This window comes from Gossypium hirsutum, chromosome A07 (genome assembly GCF_007990345.1).
Source record: "Gossypium hirsutum isolate 1008001.06 chromosome A07, Gossypium_hirsutum_v2.1, whole genome shotgun sequence".
Classification (NCBI taxonomy): Eukaryota; Viridiplantae; Streptophyta; class Magnoliopsida; order Malvales; family Malvaceae; genus Gossypium; species Gossypium hirsutum.
In genome coordinates this window covers 90,875,530-90,895,681 of record NC_053430.1, presented here as the reverse complement: position 1 = coordinate 90,895,681, position 20,152 = coordinate 90,875,530, and the positions used below count along the sequence as shown (strand labels likewise).

The following is a 20,152-nucleotide window of genomic DNA, read 5'->3' as shown; positions in this document are numbered from 1 at the left end:
GAAATTCTTCATCATCCCCACAAGAACGAAATTGATGTTTCACATCTAACGATTATACAACCATTGAGGTACTCAATGGAAGTACTTTATCCATGTAATTTTTTTTAATCTTTTATCTCAAATTCCTTTTTAAACAATTTACTACATTTTGTATTTTTGTCAAGTTTTGAAGTTTAGTTTGGTCATGTACATGGTGTTTAGGTGCTGATTGAGCTAATTAGTCAGCTTATCAACGTGTGCAAGTAATGTTTTACAAGTTTCAAGTTTACTTAGTGGTAGTAGTTCGTGTTTGGTAAGTTGATTGAATTTAAAACTTGTGATGCTTTGTTGAATGAAATAAAATCTATTTTTTTTCTTTGATGCTCATTTTTGTTTCTTAAGTTCTCTAATTTCTTCTTTGATAAACATCAAAAGATTTTCACAAGAAATATGACAATGTTAATTGGGACTTTCTAGAGAGGGTACTGTTGGATTTTGAGTTACCGATGAGTCTTATACAATTGATAATTTTTTTGTGTTCTTGTTCAGTTACTCTTTGGAATGACTAAATGTGGGAAGAGTTTACACATCAGAGGTGTCTCCAACAAGATATCCCTTATCTCCATATCTTTTTATTTTGGTCATCAAAAATTTATCAAATATGATTTTTGAATGGGAAGAATATGGGATTTAGAAACCATATAAGTTGTCGCGACATGGATTTACGATTTCTCATTTATTTTTTTCCGATAACCTATTGTTGTTTGCATAAACAAAAGTGGACCATATAGTTATGATTCGAGATTTCTTAAGGGATTTTGGTGAAGCCTCGAGTTTGATTATGAATTTGGATAAATCTAAGCTCTTTGTTTCGTCTAATATTCAGAGGGATATGACTCATTATCTCAATATAGTGGGGATATACCTCTAGCTACGAATTTGGGAAGTTGTCTTAGGGTGTCTCTTGTGCGTGGGAAGGCTTCGAAGGGGACGTATGATAAGCTTGTAGACAATATGATGAACCGGTTAGCTGATTGGAAAGGTAAGATGCTTTTACCAGTAGGTCGAGTGGTGCTTATACAATCTACCATTAGTGTCATTCCTTTGCATATTATACAAACAACTGATAAGATGATATCTAACTTGTGAACAATTAGATTGATTGAATCGTTATGAGGTGGCTTGACAAATTACATGCATAGTCATAGTAAATCGAGATCAAGTTTGTCGTTCTAAAATATATGGTGGTCTAGGTTTAAGGAAGGCATGATTGAGCAATTTGGCGATGCTTACTAAAACTGGGTGGTGTTTACACTCACGACGAGACTCGTTTAGGTGCGATGCTTTTCGTCAGAACTATCTTCGAGAAGTTTCATTTTTAAAGGCAATGCCCAAGGTGAACGCATCTTTGTTGAGTTTAAATCAGTATCCAAAGATCAAAACAACAAAAACTTATGTTTGAAAGATGAAAAACAGAAGAAAAAATGGATGTTGGATGATAGAAAAGAGTTGACTAATCTCATTACTTGAATAAGCAACATTACATGTACATAAGTATTTCTATTACATTGGAAAAAAAAAACAGAACTTGTGCTAGTATCTAAGGTGTAAAATCAACATAATGATAACCTAAGAAGCTACTAAATCAGTTAAGTACTTGACTAACCTTTAGCAAAACAAAAGTTACAATCAAACCAACAAAGTCATATGTTACAAAAGTTTAATGACAAAAAATACACAATGGACAATTGCTTGTTGCTGCATTGTTGACAGCTTTCAACACTCCTCATTGGCTACAAAGCAGCAAGCTCCAATTTCCTTCATTAAATACTCAAATCTTGTAGCAGCCAATGGCTTAGTCAGAATGTCTGCAAGCTGAACCTCCGAGCAACAATGAATCAAATTGACTTCCTTTGACAATTCTGCCTCCCTTACAAAATGATACCTGATCTTGAAGTGTTTGGTCTTGCCATGAAATACATGATTCTTGGAAATAGCAACAGTTGATTGGTTATCCACTTTGATCTCTGTTGCTTCCTCTTGATCAGTATTCAAGTCACTCAAAATCTTTCTAAGCTAGATGGCTTGATTAACAGTAGTAGCAGCTACAATGTACTCTGCCTCTGCAGTAGATTGAGCTATTGTTTGTTGCTTCTTAGAACTCCAACAAAAAACCCCTTAACCTAGAGTGAAAAAATAGCTTGAGGTGCTCTTCATGTCATCAACTGAGCCTGCCCAGTCACTATCTAAATAGCCGACTAGTTTTAGCTCCTCAGCCTTCACAAACTTCACTCCATGGCTTAAGGTCCTTTTGACATACCTTAAGACTCTTTTAGCACTTTGAAATGAGCAACATTGCTGTAATGTATAAACCTCGATAAAAGGCTGACTACATACATGATATCTAGCCTTGTTGCTGTCAAGTAGAGCATGCAACCAACTAGACTTTTATAGCTCTTCTCATACACTCGTTCATGGTCACTATTGCTGGAGAGTTTTTATCCTTGAGCCACAAGAGTGCTAGCAGGTTTGCTATTTGCCATGCAAAACTTGCTTAAAATTTTTGAAGCAAAAGCCTGTTGGCTTATGAAGATGCCATGTTCATTCCGTTTTACTTCCAAAGCAAGGAAGTAGGTCATCAATCCTAGATCAATCATCTCAAAAATATCTTGCATCTGATTCTTGAATTCTTCAATCAATTCATTCCTACAACCAGTAACCAAAAAATCATTCATATATAATGACACAATCAGTAAGGTTTCTTTCTCAAGTTTCTTCACATAGAGTGTAGGCTCACTAATGCTCTTTTCGAACTTCAGCTTTGACAAGTAGGCATCATTTCTGTCATACCAAGCCCTTGGAGCCTATTTTAGGCCATACAAAGCCTTTTTGAGCTTGTAAACCTTATGCTCTTCACCGAGAACTTTGAATTCATTTGGCTGCTCAACAAAGATCTCTTCATTAAAAAATCCATTCAAGAAAGCTAATTTAACATCTAGCTGGTGCACTTTCCACAGTTTTTGAGTAGCTAAGGCAAATAACAGCTTTATGGTGTCTAACTTTGCAACTGGTGCAAAGGTTTCAGAGAAATCAATACCATGCTGTTGACTATACCCTTTTACAACCAGCCTTGCTTTGTGCTTGTTCAGTGACCCATTTGCATTGTGCTTGGTCCTGAACACCCATTTCACACCAATAAATTTTCTGTTTTCTGTCCTATTAACTAGCTTTCATGTGTTATTTTTGTGAATCATTTTCATTTCTGCCTCCATTGCTTCTTTCCAATAGCCCTTCTTTGCAACCTCATCAAAGTTGGAAGGCGCAACAATGGTCATATCACATCTTTCATAGACGTCTATAATAGTCCTTATACCTCTGACAGGTACATCATCATATCTATCCTCAACTTCAGCTTTATTCTCAACATGTTGCAGGTCCAGATCTTGCTGGTCTTGCTCAGACAGACTTGCATCTGTTCCATTCCATTTCCAACAGCTGCCCTTATTGAATTTCACATCCTTGCTCACAAAATTCCTTTTAATGGATGAATCAAAAACCCTATAGCCTTTTTTTATGCTGCTATAACCAACAAACACTCCAGGCTTGAACTTCTTTTCTAGCTTGGTTCTCTTTTCAGCTGGCACAAGTGTGTAACATATGCAGCCAAACACCTTCAAGTGTGAGACAGTTGGTTTGTGTCCAAACTAAGCTTCAAATGGTGTTGTGCCTTTGATTGTATTTGTTGGCAGTCGATTGAACAAATACACAGAGGTATTTACTGCTTCAGCCTAAAAAATGTTAAGCATTTTCCCTTCAAATAGTAAACATCTGGCCATATCGAAAATAGTTCTGTTCTTTCTCTTACAAACACCATTCTGCTGTGGTGTGTAGATGGTGGTTAATTGATGCTGAATTCTAGCTTCATCACAGATCTTCTAAAACTTTTGAGACACATACTCAATCTCATTATCTAACCTCAATACCTTTATCTTACCACTTGCTTGATTCTCAGCTAAGGCCTTAAACTTGTAGAAGAAATCAGCCACATCTAGCTTTTGTTTCAAGAAACTCACCCAACAAAATCTGGTGCAATCATTAATGAACAACACAAAATATCTGCTGCCATTTAAAGATGAGGTCTTCATGGGTCCACAAATATCAGTATGAACCAGTTGGAGCCTCTCTTGAGCTCTCTAAGCTTTATTATTAGGAAAAAGCTAATCTAGTCTACTTACCAAGCTGACAGACTGCACATACATCAGTTCTAAGTTCGATCTTGGACATGTTTTCAACTAGGCTCATCTTATGCGGTAAACTAAGGACTTATAGTTCATATACCCGAACCTCTTGTGCCACAAACATGATTCATCAGTCAGAGCAGTATGTTCCTTTACTTTTAACTGATTCACATCTAAAGTGAAGGATCTGTTATGCATAGCTACTGTCATTAACTCTTGGCCAAAATGATCCTTAATCACACAAGTTTTTCCTTCAAAAATAAAAGAGTAACCCTTCTCTAACAATTGACTAACACTAAGTAAATTTTGGTAAATATCAGGTACAAAAAGAACTTCTGAAATTGTTTTGTTACTTGATTGAGTGTAGATCAAAACCTTACCTTTGCCTTTGGCCTCAATGAACTCACTATTCCCAATTCTGACTTTGGACACAAAACTGGTGTTTAACTCCCTAAACATGCCTTTATCTGATACCATGTGATGAGTGTAGCCACTGTCAATCAACCAATTCTTTTTGACTTTGCTCGAACTTGCAAAACAAGAAGCAGTAAAAACATGCTCCTCTTGAGCTTGAACATCCTTAGTAGCTTGAGCTTGATTCTGCTACTATGGTTGTATTTTTGCCTTGTTTTTGCAAACTTTTTCAATGTGGCCAAGTTGCTTGTAGCTTCTACATTGAATGTCAGGCTTGTACCAGCAATACTTTTTTAAATGAGTGGACTTCTTGTATTGAGTGCATGGTGGAAACTTATTTTTAGTAGCATCATTCTTTCCCTTTTCTTTTCTGACCAAGGCTTCTTGCCCTCATAGCTTGAGCTTGAGCTTGAGCTTTCTTTGCTTCTGGCTTGAAAGGCTTCTTTAGAATGCTCCTTTATCCTGTTTTCTCCTCTCTGCTCTTGTGCATAGAGAGCATTTATCAACTCTGTCAAGGATATAGCTAATAGGTCCCTAGAGTCCTCCAAGGAAGAAATTTTTGACTTATACTTCTATGGAAGAGTTGTGATGACCTTTTCAACTATTCTTTTGTCACTGAAATCATCCCCAAGAAGCCTAATATTGTTGACTGTAGCCATAATCCTGTCAGAATACTGCTTGATGGTTTCAGACTCCTTCATCTTTAGATTTTCGAAATCCCTCCTTAGATTGATTAGCTGCTACTACATGGTTTTGTCTAACCCTTGAAACTCTTCCTTGAGTTTTTCCTAGGCCTACTTTGGAGTGTCACAAGCCATTATCCTTGTGAAGATCACATCTGAAACTCTATTTTGAAGGCATGACATGGCCTTATACTTTTTGGCACAGTCCTCATTGTGCTACCTAATTTGAGCTATGATTGGATTAGCTCTCAAAGGTGGTGGCCCTGTGTCAACTCGAACAACACTCCACAGATCATAAGCTTGCAGATATGTTTTCATTTTCACAGCTCAAATGTTGTAGTTTTCTCTAGCAAAAATAGGTGGTGGTGGTGAGAAACTCATTCTTTTGTAGCAACTAAACAAACCAATAAAGATAACTTTTGTTTCTTTTCTTTCAAGCACAAATCACTTAAAGAACAAAACACAGCAAAAGGCCCTCAAAGATGACAAGCTCTTGATACCATCTATTGAGTTTAAATCAGTATCCAAATATCAAAACAACAAAAACTTGTGTTTGAAAGATGAAAAATATAAGCAAAAACGGAAGTTGGATGATAGAAAAGAGTTGACTAATCTTATTACTTGAATAAGTGACATTACATGTACATAAGTAGTTCTATTGCATTGGAAAAAAACAAACATAACTTGTGCTAGTATCCAAGTGTAAAATCAGCATAATGATCACTTAAGAAGCTATTAAATCAGCTAAGTGCTTGACTAATCCTTAGCAAAATAAAAGTTGCAGTCAAACCAATGACCAAAAATACATAATGGACATTTGCTTGTTGCTGCATTGTTGACAACTTTCAACAATCTTCGGTTTGGAAGGGATTGATCGAGACACAGAACATTATATAGAGGGGTATTAGATGGTGAGTTATTGATGGTACTCAGATAAGATTTTAGGATGATTGTTGGGTGGTTACGGCGCCACTTAATAGAACTATGCAATGGGTGGATGGTGTAACAACCCGTTTTTAGTGAAATCGGAACAGTGGTTTTAGGACCACAAATCTGAGTCAAAAAATTTTTATTTTAATAATATTGCATGGTCTGTATTATGATAGGGAAGATGTACGAAAATTTCGATAGGAAAATTTTACCGATTTCATGTTTAATTATAGAAAAGACCAAATTGCATAAAATGAAAAAGTTGAGTTCTAGTAGCTATAAGTATCAAATAACTGTGGAATTCAAAACTTGAGGTCCTTATATGGTAATTAGACCATTAAATGGAGTTAGTAGATATTTATGATAAATCATCCATGGAAAATTAGAAAAAGAAAATGATTAAATTGGAATTTGGAATAAATAAAGATGATAATAGCCTAATATCATCACCTTACCCAAATTTTCTATGGAAACCCTAGGAAAGAGAAAGAAAATCAAGCAAGCTTAATTAGGTAAATAATCATGTCCCGTTTTTAGTAATTTTTATATTTTTGAGACCTGAATAACCTAATCTAGCTGTTTTGAGGATCAATTTGTAAGGTTATCAAAGTATTAAAATTTTTCATGGATGAATATACTGAAATTTTGAAATTTATGGTAGAAAATGAAAGGTTTTTGATAGATAAACAACTTTTGTAAAGTGAATTTTCAAGAAATTATGATTTAGGGACTAAATTGTAAAGATATAAAATTCATGGAAAATTTCTAATTTTTATGAAATATATGTGTTGTAAATGTTATATGTAAAAATTATTTAGGCTTAGAATAATGATTAAATTGCATGAATTTTATTTTCCGAGCTTGGGGATGAAATCGTCATTTATGGAAAGTATAGGGGCAAATTGGTAATTTTGCCTAGGATGTGAATTAAATTAAATTGACATTAAATTCAATTATATAGATCCGGATAGACGTAGTACGAAGTTGGATCGAGGAAAAGAAAAAAGTATCAGATTAATAGATCCTTATATACGAACGTTTATCGATGTAAGTTCGTGTAACTAAATTGTGTATATTTATATGCTTGAATTAAATGTTGTGTATGTGAATTATATAAATGCCAAATAAATAAAATTGGTTACATATTCGACAAAGCCCAATAAATATTAAATCCCGTTTAAATAATAGAATTCGATGGATACAAGATTTCTCGATTAGTTGTGGTCCTGCATATGTTGCGGACATACCACAGCTCATAAGAGCATCCCGTTATAAGGCTTCTCGAGCTTCCCGTTATATGGTCCCTGCGAGCATCCTGATCGGTAGTGATCTTGCATGTGTTGCAGACTACCGCAACTATTTGTGAGCGTCCTGTTATATGATCAGTTGTGATCCTGCATATATTACGGACACAAACGCAACTCTTTATGAGCGTCCTGATACAGGCTCTTTCTGAGCTTCTTGACATGGCTCGCTTGAACATCCTGTTATATGGCTATCCGGAGCTCTCTGATAATAACTTTTTGGAGTTACTTGTTAAGCTCAATGAGCTTCTTGTTCTAAACTCTTATGAGTTTCCTAGTTTAGCCTGAATAAACTTTCTGTTACATGACTCACATGAGTATCCTGTTCTATGGCTCAAGAGAGTGCTTTCAGATTATGTGCCCTAATCGGGTACCCCTGAATATGAGTTGACGTTTTACAATTTTGTACACTTTGAGTGTACTACATGTGTATCGATCGATATTTCAAATAAATTCAAATTGAATAGTTTTGACATGGTTGAATTGAACTTAAGATGATTGTAACACCCCTAACCCTTTTCCGACATCTGAATAGGATTACGGAGTATTACCGGCCACTACAGTTTATAACACAAATAAAATAAAATTAAACATTGTATAATTCAGTATTATACCTTATTGACTCTTAAACGGACATTCGGTGCCCAATGAAGATGTTAGCAATAAATCGGAATCTATTCGGATGCTTATAAAAGTTTTCATAAAATTTCCAAAATTTCCCTTAATGAACAGTACCACTTGCCCGTGTGGTTTTGGGACACGCCCGTGTTGTCACCCCGTGTGACCCACATGGTTAGGACACGCCCGTGTCCTTTACCCGTGTACTTCTCTGACTTATTACTTATGAACAAATTAGTTTCACACGGCCAAGACACACGCCCGTGTGCTTAGCCCGTATGGTTTTATTTTTAATTCGAATCTAGTGCAGTTTTCACACTGCCAGGTACATGCCCGTGTACTGTGGCCGTGTACTTCACACGGCTAAGACACACACCCGTGTCTCTGCCTGTGTGGCCATACCTGAGTATTCTGTTTGCCAAATTTTAGATGCAGGGGACACACGGTCTACTCACATGCCTATGTAAGGGCCGTGTGTCTCACACGGTCTGATCACACGCCCGTGTGGCAGGTTGTGTGGACTCAAAATGAACCTTATAGTCTAAGTTTACCAACCCTGAAAACTTCAATAACAAGCAAAATTTAAATCTAATATTTTAACCAATCCAAAACATTATTAAATACATCCATTTCACATTATATAATCAAATTGTTACGATCCAACTCGAGTGTATTAGTAAGTGTTTAACATAAAACTTCCAGACAGTGTACTTTGGTACTAATTGAATCACTTCAAATTAGACTATATAAATGACCATATTGTAAACATAAACTTTGCATTCATGGGTTAACCATTATCATTCTTACACTATTAACATTCACATTCAAAATGATTTCCAAAAGATAACCTAGGTACATGCCATTTTCTCAAAATAAGATACATCACCAAGTATTTGAGTTTGGGCTTGGCTTGGATGCTGAGTTGTTAGTCACTTTCGTATCTAACCTACGTACGGAAATAAACCTTACGCTAAGTATACACTCAGTGGTATTTCTATAAACCAACACTTAAAAAAAATATTAACACAAAATGCATTTAAGCTATAACTTCAAATCTAATAACATTACTTGTATTCAAAGTTCTTTCTCAAGGAAACATTCAGTTCAATAATATGTCAATCAATAACAGTATAATTTCAGTGCAGTGGCACAATCATTTAGTTGTCCAGTACAGTAAATTTACCCCTATTAACATAATTTGGACTCTGGCGGATACACGGATCCAACCAACACACCAGTACGGCAAATTGTGCCTCATCGACTTTGCCAAAGTAAACAGTAGTAATACGGTACATAGTACCTCATCGAATTAAACCGAAGCATCGAAAATAGTACGACACACGAACTGCCTCATCGACATAAAGTCGAAGTAACAGTACGATACTATTAGTGCCTCATTGACCCATGGTCGAAGTATCCCAGTACACTTCCAAATCCTATGGCATGCCAATTATATCCAACCTAACCCGACATTGTTAATAGGGTATTCATTTCACTTTAATTTTCAGATAATAATCAATATACATTTCAGTCTAGATATTCACGACTCCAATCAATTCAATACAATAATAACTGTACTTACCTCTATACTACTTACCATATATATAATGAATGCAAAAATAATTATTAAGTTTCGTTTATAGAAATACAAACCGTAAAATTTTCGGATTACTCCCCGTTAACTTTTTCTTTTCGTTTCTTTGTCGATGTCTCTGGTACTACGTTATCTACGAAAATTAAACAATTTATACTATTAATACATTAACAATTTACAATAACTAATTGAATTTTCTATTCAATTCAAACCTCAATTTCAATTTGATCTAAACTAATTCGTTGATTTTTACTACTCAATTTACACTTCAAATCTATTCAATTTTCCTATCACATTCACCTTATCCATCAATGTTCATAGTAAAACCCTAATCTCAATTTCTTTCAATTTAGTCCCTCAAATATAAAACTTATAGCTTCCTTTACAATTTAATCCCTTAATCAATTCTAACTTGAAATTCATTCAATTAAATCCCTATTTCAACAATTTGTTCAACATAACCCATGTTCAAAAATCATCTAACTTTCAAAATTTCCACTTACATCAAGTAATATTTGTCTCTAGGACTCCAAAAACATCAAAATTGCAAGAAAATAGACTAAATTGACTTACCAAATTAAGCTTTAAGCTTTAAAACCCTAATTTTCCCTTTTTCTTTTCTTCTTTCTTTTTCTTTTCTATTTCGTTCCACCTTCTCTGTTCTCTTTCTTTTGTTTCTTTATTTTTATTTCTTTTATGTTTTAATTAATTAATAATTAATATATTATATTATAATTAATAAATATCTTATACTTAAAGCATAAGTAAATATATAGACATATTACATTTGTATAAATACAATTATTACAAATGTATAAATTTTATACCACACATTTGTCCTCATATGGTTTATTTACTAACTTAGTCTTTTGACTTTTTTCTATTCCACAATTCAACTTTTACCATTTACTCAATCTAGTCCTTTCACTAAATTAGCCTTAATTCAAGCTAATTTACTTAGCCAAAATCTAATTAACTACACTACTAACTTTGTAAATATTTCTAATAAATATTTACGAATTCATTTTACGAAAATTAATAACCCGAAAGTACACTTTTCTGATACTCTTAAACTTTGGGTTGTTACAATGATTGATTATGAAAATGCACATGTTATATGAAAATATGATATGGAAAGCACATGTTTGTGAAAGTTATTACATGATGAGCTCATGTTTGATTTTTGATGTTTACATAATACATATGACTAACAAGTTTCTTGAGATCATATGTGTTTAGGAAAATGGCCATAATGATTTGGATGCATGTTTGAATACTTATTTTGAATATACATGATTGGTAAGTTAAGTTCTTGTTATATGAACTTACTAAGCATTTGAAATGCTTAATCGGTTTTCTTTTCTCTATTTTATTGTGTTCGGAAGCTCGTAAAGATTAGAATCGGTCAGAACATCATCACACTATTCTTCAATTCATTTTGGTATAAATAGTAAACTTATTTTGGTATAATGACATGTATAGGTTAAATTAGCCAATGATAGCACGTCTATGGTTGGTTGTAACTAGCCATTTGAAATGGCTAGTGATGGTATGTTTGATGTAAATGTAGGAGGCTATATCATGTTTAATATATATGTGCTTGGTATGATAGATTGAATTTTGATAAACTTATATGATTATACAAATAGGTAAGTTTGAATACGTAAATACATTTGATGATATATCATGCATAAGATTGGTTTTGGGCTTGGTTTTAATGTCTTGAATTGGTTGGTGAATGTATTCAAGTGTTGTTGTAGGTTGAAGGCAAATTTGGGTGAGAAAAGTGGCCTTGATAATGGTCTATTTTCGTCCACACGAGTAGATACATGGGCGTGTCTCTCAACCGTGTGTGACACACGGCCATGCACACGGGCGTGTGGTTTGGCCGTACGTCCCCTACATCTTAAAAATTTAGAAACAGAATGCTCAGAATTGGTCACACAGGCAGAGACACGGGCGTGTGTCTCAACCGTGTGAAACACACGGCCCAACACATGAGCATGTGTCTTGGCCGTGTGACTCCTGCACCTAATTTTTGAAAAGTTAAATAGTCCACACGGCTTAGCACATGGGCTTGTGGCTGGCCGTGTGATCCAAGTTAGTAGCTACCCTAATTTGAACACGGGCCGGGACACGGCCGTGTGCCTTACATTGAATGCCCACACAACTTAAGACACGGGCGTGTCACTTGGCCGTGTGAGCCACACGGTCTAATCACATGGGCGTGTCTCCTCTGCACCTAAGAAAAAAAATTTGAAATTTCGCGAAAAATTCTCTGAGTTCCTGATTTAGTCGCGACTTGTTTCAAATGCATAAATTGAGCCTCAAGGGTCCATTTAAGGGACAATATAATTAACTATGATTGATTTCTGATATGAATAGTAATTGACATGAATTAATTGTATTTGTTCTGTAAACTCCGGTAATGCTCTTTAACTCTATTCCGGCGACGGATATGGGTTAGGGGTGTTACAGATGGGTTATGGCCTGATGCTATGGTTACTTCAGTTGTAGGGTTTGAAGGTATTTAAATTGTTGGCACGGTTTTCCCTGAGCTATCGGAGGATGTTAGGTTGGCCATTAGAGTTATCCCTCTTTCGTATTCTTATGGCTCAGAGGTTCATGATACTTGCTATTGGGGATTGTAGAGTTTTGGTAAGTTCTCTGTTTCATATATTTATTCCATGTTGGAGAATGAAGCAAATACGCATCTTCGCTCTTGGAATTTTGGGATGGATTTGGCAATTGCAATGCCCGAAACAGGTTCGTTTCTTCATTTAGCTTTTGACTTTGGATCGATTGAATTCCAATCAAGTATGATATAGGAAGAATATGACAACAAGTGCGTCTTGTACTGAGTGTGAGGTTGATGTTGAGTCCACGGAACATATTTTACGAACTTCTTGTTTTGCCAAAGAGGTATGGAAAGCTTTGCAAATAAAAAATGTCTGAGATGGTTTCTTTAATATACTTGCTTGAGAATGGTTGGAACTGAATTGCCACTCCATAAAATTTTTGAATTTTTTACTTCCATGAGGAACACTTTTTTTGATGATAATATAGGGACTGTGGAAGATTCGAAATGGTTGTATTTTTAAAGGAGTAGGGGATGCAACGTTGCGAGTTTTGGAATATGCAAGGGTCTTCGCAAATGATATTAATCAAGCCCATTTGACTTTGGGTACAAAGACCCATCGTAGACAATGTTGGATTGCATGGCAATGTCCTTCGATTGATTGTTATATTTTGAACATAGATTGGGCGATGTGATCTTGTTCGAGCATGGCAATGGCTTGTGGGTTGTTGTGTAACTCGGCTGGTGTTTGGATACATGATTTCATGTTAAGAATCGAAAGAACGAACAACTTGTAAGTGGAATTATGAGTGGTTCGAAAGGGATTGCGGATTGTTAAGGAGTTGAGGGTGCCTTGTTTGATCGTTAAGTTAGATACGTCGTGGGTAGTTCAACTATTGTCTTGACCTTATGATTGTAAGAATTTGTTAAATACTTATATTGTTGATTGTTTAGACTTGATTTAAGAGGGTTGGGTATTAAAGATTCGACATATCTTACTTGAAGGCAATCATTGTATAAATCATTTAACTAATTTGGCACAGGACGACACGGATGGACTCGTCTGTTTGAATAACCCACCGAATAGTATTTCCCCTTTTGCAGCGGTTGTTCTTAGGCATGAGAGGATTAGATTTTAGTTTTCTTTTTTTTTATTCTATTTTTATTTTTGCACCAAAAGAATCAATTTTCTGAAAAAAAACTCTGATATAAAATACAATAAATTAATAATAAAAGTATATCTAAATTTAAATAAAAGTAAATCTAAACTAAATTATTACTTAAATACAAATTCGGTCCTACACAATTACCTATACAATGTGAAGAAAGTATTAATTACGTGAAATAAATAAAACTAGAAAAGTATGGGGATTGAGAAATGCTGGGAGAAAGCAAGCAAAAAACCTCACAAATCTAAATTCAAAGTACCACCCCCTTTTTAGAAGCCGTGCCGTCTTAGTTGTTACCATACGCTACTTTCAATTCAAACCTCTCTCCTTACTTCATCCGCACTTTATCTCCACTACTTTCACTACTCTTCTTTTAATTTACTTCTTCTCCCTCATTTATCCCTAGGTTAACTAAACCCCATCCACCAAATCTATTTACTAATTCAAGGTTAACAAATTTTTGTGTAAACCCAGTTGAATAAACCAGACTAGCGAAATTCAATTAATTATTAAAAGGTCAATCACATGGGGTTGTACACAAATAAGTAAAGGCTCAAACTTCGTTAAATGGGAAGCTTATATGAGAAGGGAGGAAGATGAGCTAGAAAAACTGCACCATATTCTATTGGCGGAGGCCAAGAAAGCGGTACAAGAATTCAACCTCCTCACCACTCGAGGAACTTTACGTTTTTGAAGCCTTAAAATTGGGATTTTGAGCTCCACTTGTGTGCATATCATCTCACGACTATATCTATTATATAGCAAAATGGTTAATTAAAACTCATTTGGTTTATATTATTGTTGTTCCAAGGTGATACTATTCGTATTAACTTTTTCTTTACTTCGATGCTTGAGTCATATCTCAATCATTTATTTGTACCATTTGATAGAGATAAATGGGACTGACAAGTGACAGTGCATGTTTGTGTTTGCAGTGATATTGACCTCGGTTGGTTTTACAAGGTTTTCATCTCAGTTCCTTTAGTTTCCTATGAACGATTGACAATGGAAGGTTCAAGTTCTAAGGATAGTTCAGTAGCTTCGAGTCCTTTTTCTTCACCCAATGTCAGTGCTCTGCTCAAGATTAAGATCATTTCATGGTAAGAACATAAATGGCTTTCCAGTTCCATGTTTGTATTTCTGCTGAAAGCACTTATGTTCTCGGTTTTTGACCGTTTCAGGTGCCAAGAAACTGGACTCCCTGTTTCAATTCGTGTTCGAGTAGGCGAAAGAACCTTCAGCCTGCATAAGGTATAGCCCAAAACCATAGATGCAGTCAAAATTTCAAATTCAATTAGTTTCTATACAACTTATATTGACGCTGTTTGCTATGTGTTTTGCCAGCATCCATTGTTTTCAAAGAGTGGATACTTTCAGAAGAGATTGACTGAATCGAATGAGCTTGAGTTGCCACAAGATTTCCCTGGAGGACCTGAAACATTCGAGATGATTATATTTTTCATCTACGGCTCCACCACATTGGTTGACCCTTTTAATGTGGCGGCCCTGAGGTGTGCAGCCGAGTTTCTTGAAATGACAGAAGAGTACTGCACCGGCAACCTCTGCGAGCGGTTCGATCTCTATTTGAACCAAGTGGTGTTGCAGATTTGGGATGACACATTGATTGTTCTCCAGAAATGTCAAATGTTGCTCCCCTGGTCCGAGGAGCTGTTAATCGTGAGCCGGTGCATCGAGTCCTTGGCCTTTATGGCCTGCATGGAGATTCTTGATCCAGAGAGGAGAAGGGACAAACCTGTTGTTACATTGGAAGCATTGACTGGTGAGGCTTGGAACAGTGAAACAGTGAAAGCAATAGCAAGCAAGGACTTATGGATCAAGGATCTCATAGCCCTACCATTTGGATTCTTCAAAAGGATAATTGGGTCCTTAAGAAGGCAAGGAATGAAAGAAAATTATGTGACTCCCATCATTGTTTTCTATGCAAATAAATGGGTTCTCTCCAAGAAGACTCACCAATCCTGGGAAAACTCAGGTGAGAAAATTGCAGACAGTGACTCAGACAACAAGGTTTCTGCCATTTTACAAATGATTCTTGATTTACTGCCAATTAGGGAGAAGGCCAGTAGGGCCATTCCTGTTGGATTCTACTTTGCAATGCTTTCTAGATCCTTAGAATTTGGTTTAACAAGTGACAGACAAGTGAAATTGCAAGACCAGATAGCAACTATGTTACACTTTGCCCAAGTGGAAGATTTCCTCCTCCCACAGATTGGAACAGAGTCCATTTCATCAAGCAAGGAATTGGCTACTATGAAGACCATATTTTCAACTTTTGTATCGTTTAACATGGAGACCAACCCTTCACCTTCAGCAAGCAACTCCATTGTTGCAGAATTATGGGACACATACCTCTCCCATATGGCTTCTGATCCACAAATGGAGCCTAATAAGTTCATGGAACTCCTCGAGTTATTACCCATATCTTACCGTCAGACACATGATCAGCTTTATAGAGCAATGAATAGCTACCTACAGGTAAGTTTTTTAAACAACTTTCGTTTATTCATGTCGTGTTTAAGCTCGAGCTAAACCTCCCTCCAACTGTTGGTCAGGCACATAGAGATATAACACAAGAAGAGAAGGGATCAGTCTGCAAATACCTAAACTGCCAAAAACTTTCACAAGAGGCATGCATTGAAGCAGTTCAAAATGAGTTGATGCCACTGCGGCTGATAGTCCAGGCTCTCTTTGTTCAACAGCTTAACACCCACCAAGCCTTTAAAGAATGCTCCGACTCATTGAGGTTCACAGGTCAATTCTCCGGCAGCCTGTCGAGCTCAAGATGTCCGAACTCAAGACCCTTAAACCTGGAAGAAAGTCCATACAAAGACGCAGTAGAGTCGACAAACAGCAAACCTTTGAGCTTGTTCCTACAAAACGACCTTCCAGCAATGGAGAGGAACTATGAATCAACGAGCTTTAGACTACAGAACCTTGAACAAGAGCTAATGTCATTGAAGAAGAGCCTTCAATGGCATGAAATGTCGAAGAAAACAAATTCCAATCCCAACAAATCGCAGTGTATCAAACCGTATGCATTAGAAAGAAGATCGGGGAGCAAGAGAAAGAATACTCTGGGAGAAGTAACGAGTTGCATAGGCTCTGTAAATTTTTCTTCGCAAAGGAAATATGCTAGTAGGTTAATTAAAATCTTTCGTAGATTGTCGTTGTTTGGGATTAGAAAATCAAAGAGAAAGACAGGAGCTAGTGGCCTGTGGGCTAAGTCAATCTAGCAGATTAAGGGTGGGTTTGGGGCGGCGGGGCGGTGCGGTGCCTTGCGTTTAACTTATTTTTTGTCTTGTGCTACAGTATCGCTACAGTATTTAATCTCACTGTCACCGCTGTTTTTACACTAACCGCAGTTAAACGTACTGCCCATCCAAACTCACCCTAAAATATATGAAAAACAAAAAATCCACAAATACAATGAAAAACATTTTAAGGAAGGCCAGTAGATTGTAGTGTTAATATGATGGTAAGCACAAAATTGACCCACAGTTGATTTCTCATTGGGCATAGTCCATACAAGGACGCAGTAGAGTCGACAACAGCAAACCTTTGAGCTTGTTCCTACAAAACGACCTTCCGGCAATGGAGAGGAACTATGAATCAACGAGCTTTAGACTACAGAACCTTGAACAAGAGTTAATGTCATTGAAGAAGAGCCTTCAATGGCATGAAATGTCGAAGAAAACAAATTCCAATCCCAACAAATCGTAGTGTATCAAACCGTATGCATTAGAAAGAAGATCGGGGAGCAAGAGAAAGAATACTCTGGGAGAAGTAACGAGTTGCATAGGCTCTGTAAATTTTTCTTCGCAAAGGAAATATGCTAGTAGGTTAATTAAGATCTTTCGTAGATTGTCGTTGTTTGGGATTAGAAAATCAAAGAGAAAGACAGGAGCTAGTGGCCTGTGGGCTAAGTCAATCTAGCAGATTAAGGGTGGGTTTGGGGCGGCGGGACGGTGCGGTGCGGTGCGTTTAACTTATTTTTTGTCTTGTGCTACAGTATCGCTACAGTATTTAATCTCACTGCCACCCTAAAATATATGAAAAACAAAAAAAATCCACAAATGCAATGAAAAACATTTTAAGGAAGGCCAGTAGATTGTAGTGTTAATATGATGGTAAGCACAAAATTGACCCACGGTTGATTTCTCATTGGGCATAGTTTGTATGTAAAAGATTTTATGGAGAATACATGTGTTTGTTTTATAAAAAAATAGTTTAGTCAATCGAAATTGACTTACAGATCAACGTAAAATAAGTCATTTTTCGATAAAATGACTTACTCTTTATAAGTGTAAGTCATTTTAAGCAAAATAACTCTAAGTCATTTTCTGGAAACTAACTCCTCCATAGGTAATTTTATTTTTATATAAAAATTAACTTAAATCAAACTTAATATTATTATATTGATAATAAATTTTATTTTTAAAAATATTTAAAATATTAATATAAAATATTATATTTTTCAATATTACTAAACATACATATTTAATTATTTATATTTATTCATATAATAAATTATTAATATGATTTATTATTTTAATAAATTATTAATATAATTTATTATTTTAATAAATTATTTTATATTCTAAATTTATTTTAATAATAAATTTTAAAAATAATAATTTTAAATAATATTCTTTACATATTATTAAAAATATTTAATATTAATATTTTAATAATAAATATTTATTACAATTATAAATATATTAATAATAAATGCTTTGTAGTATAAAGGTTAAAATATGTCATAAGTCTATGTACTCTTCACAAATTTGTAATTTAGTCTCTGCACTTTTATTTTCAAGAATTTAGTCTTTCTACTTTTCAGATTTGAAAATCAATTTTAATTATTGACATTTTTAATTTTTTTTGTCAATTTTGTTGATGTCATATTTTTGAATAAAAAATACTCACTTGGTAGTCATGTAACTAAAAAATGTCGTTGTAATGAACCTGAATATAACATATTTTTAATATGTGCAAAAAAAAATGTAAAATATAAATTTATAGATATAAATAAACTCAATTAAATAATGAAAAGATAAGAAAATATCAAATATATGTTTGTTTCATTGAAAACAATTTTTATGAAATATTTTTAAGAAATCTGTCAAACAACAGAAAATATTTTACATAGATTCATCTAAATATCAGAAAATATTAACTTTTCCAAGGAAGTAAGTTATTTTCCAGAAATCATTTTTTGGAAGCCATTTTCAGTTAAACAAACAGGCCATGCATTATTTTCTTATTAGAACTAAACTTACAAATTTTATAAATGTTGAGGTTTAAATTTATTTATTTTTTAAAAGAATTAGAATTAAAATTATAGATGTTGAAGGCTAAATTTATTGATTTTTTAAGATTTAGGATCAAACTGATAAAATGAGTAAAAATTAGAGGGTTAAAATTTTATTAGGCCCATCAAAAGAGTCCACATAAGCTTTTTTCCTATTTAATTTTGAAAAGTTGAGTGACTAAATCGAAAAGAACTAATAATTTGGTGACAAAAATAGAACTAAAGGTACAATTGGATGATTATTCTTGTAGTTTACCCTTTATTTTTTAAGATTTTTAAAAATTTTCTTAGAATTATTGTTAAGAAAAATTTTAAAAATTAAAATAACATTTTAATTATAGTTCAGGGCCCAAAATATTATTAATCATTTGAATTAATATGCCATGTTATCTTTTTAATGTAAGTTAATAGATGAGCGACTAAAATGTAACAATTCAATAATATTAGTGATTATTATGTAATTTTTAAAAACTGATAAACTAAATGTAATTTTAAATAAAATTTAAGGATTGTTGATGTAGCATTCTCTATAATTAAATCTAATCGAGTTATCTTGCCTAGGTGGATTGCCTTGTAAATTGAGTTGGAACTTGTAAGATATAAAATATTTTTAAAAAAATTTTGGGCCTAAAGCTTGCAAGTGCATTGCTCTATAAAAGGATTCATTTGGATTAGTAGTGAGATTAGTATTGATGAAATTAAAAATAACGATAGTTGTGAGATTAGTTACTGTAATGGTGAGATTAGTTAATATAACAGTGAGATTAAAATTAATACTAAATTTTTCGTTTGGAATCAATTTTAGTAATGACAGTGAGATGAATTTTAATGAAACGAGAAAATAATCATTGAGGGCATTAACATAATATTTATATGTAGCGAAACTTATAATATATTAAAATTTTAATAAATAATTAAAAATGTTATAATTACTAAAATATAGGTACATTGTTTTATATATTTGTTTAAATATTTATTATATTAAATAAAAAAATTGGAAACCTTTTAAATTAAAATAATTAAAAAAATTAATAAATAATTTAAATTTTTTTTAACAATTTCATTATAGGTTTTGATTATATCTGTTTTTTTTAACACGATGTTTAAAATTATCCATAGACTCTCTTTAACTCATAAATAAAAAGATAATGCGCTTCAACACACTTGAACCCGCATCTTCTTACATTGGCAACAATATCATGCCAATCAAATTAAGACTTAATCGACATAATTTAAAAACTTTTAACTTAAAGTGATATTTGATAATAATATACAAATATTGAATTAATAAAGTTAATTTAAAATATATGATC

The 20,152-nt window shown here is 34.1% G+C and overlaps 1 protein-coding gene across 2 annotated transcripts; it reads left to right on the top strand.

Moving 5' to 3' along the window:
• The first annotated feature begins 13,802 nt into the window (after window positions 1-13,802).
• On the top strand, window positions 13,803-17,451 carry LOC107954951 (BTB/POZ domain-containing protein At5g48130). Of its 2 annotated transcripts, XM_041116598.1 has the most exons (5): window positions 13,803-14,318; window positions 14,443-14,607; window positions 14,689-14,758; window positions 14,852-16,003; window positions 16,081-17,451. In XM_041116598.1, exons 2-5 carry the CDS (start codon window positions 14,513-14,515, stop codon window positions 16,759-16,761), a joined length of 1,998 nt encoding a protein of 665 aa, XP_040972532.1. In that variant the 5' UTR covers window positions 13,803-14,318; window positions 14,443-14,512; the 3' UTR covers window positions 16,762-17,451. The 2 variants fall into 2 exon arrangements, with proteins under 2 accessions (XP_040972532.1, XP_016746135.2); XM_016890646.2 differs by lacking the exon at window positions 13,803-14,318 and having other exon boundaries at window positions 14,337-14,607.
• The last annotated feature ends 2,701 nt before the right edge of the window (window positions 17,452-20,152 follow it).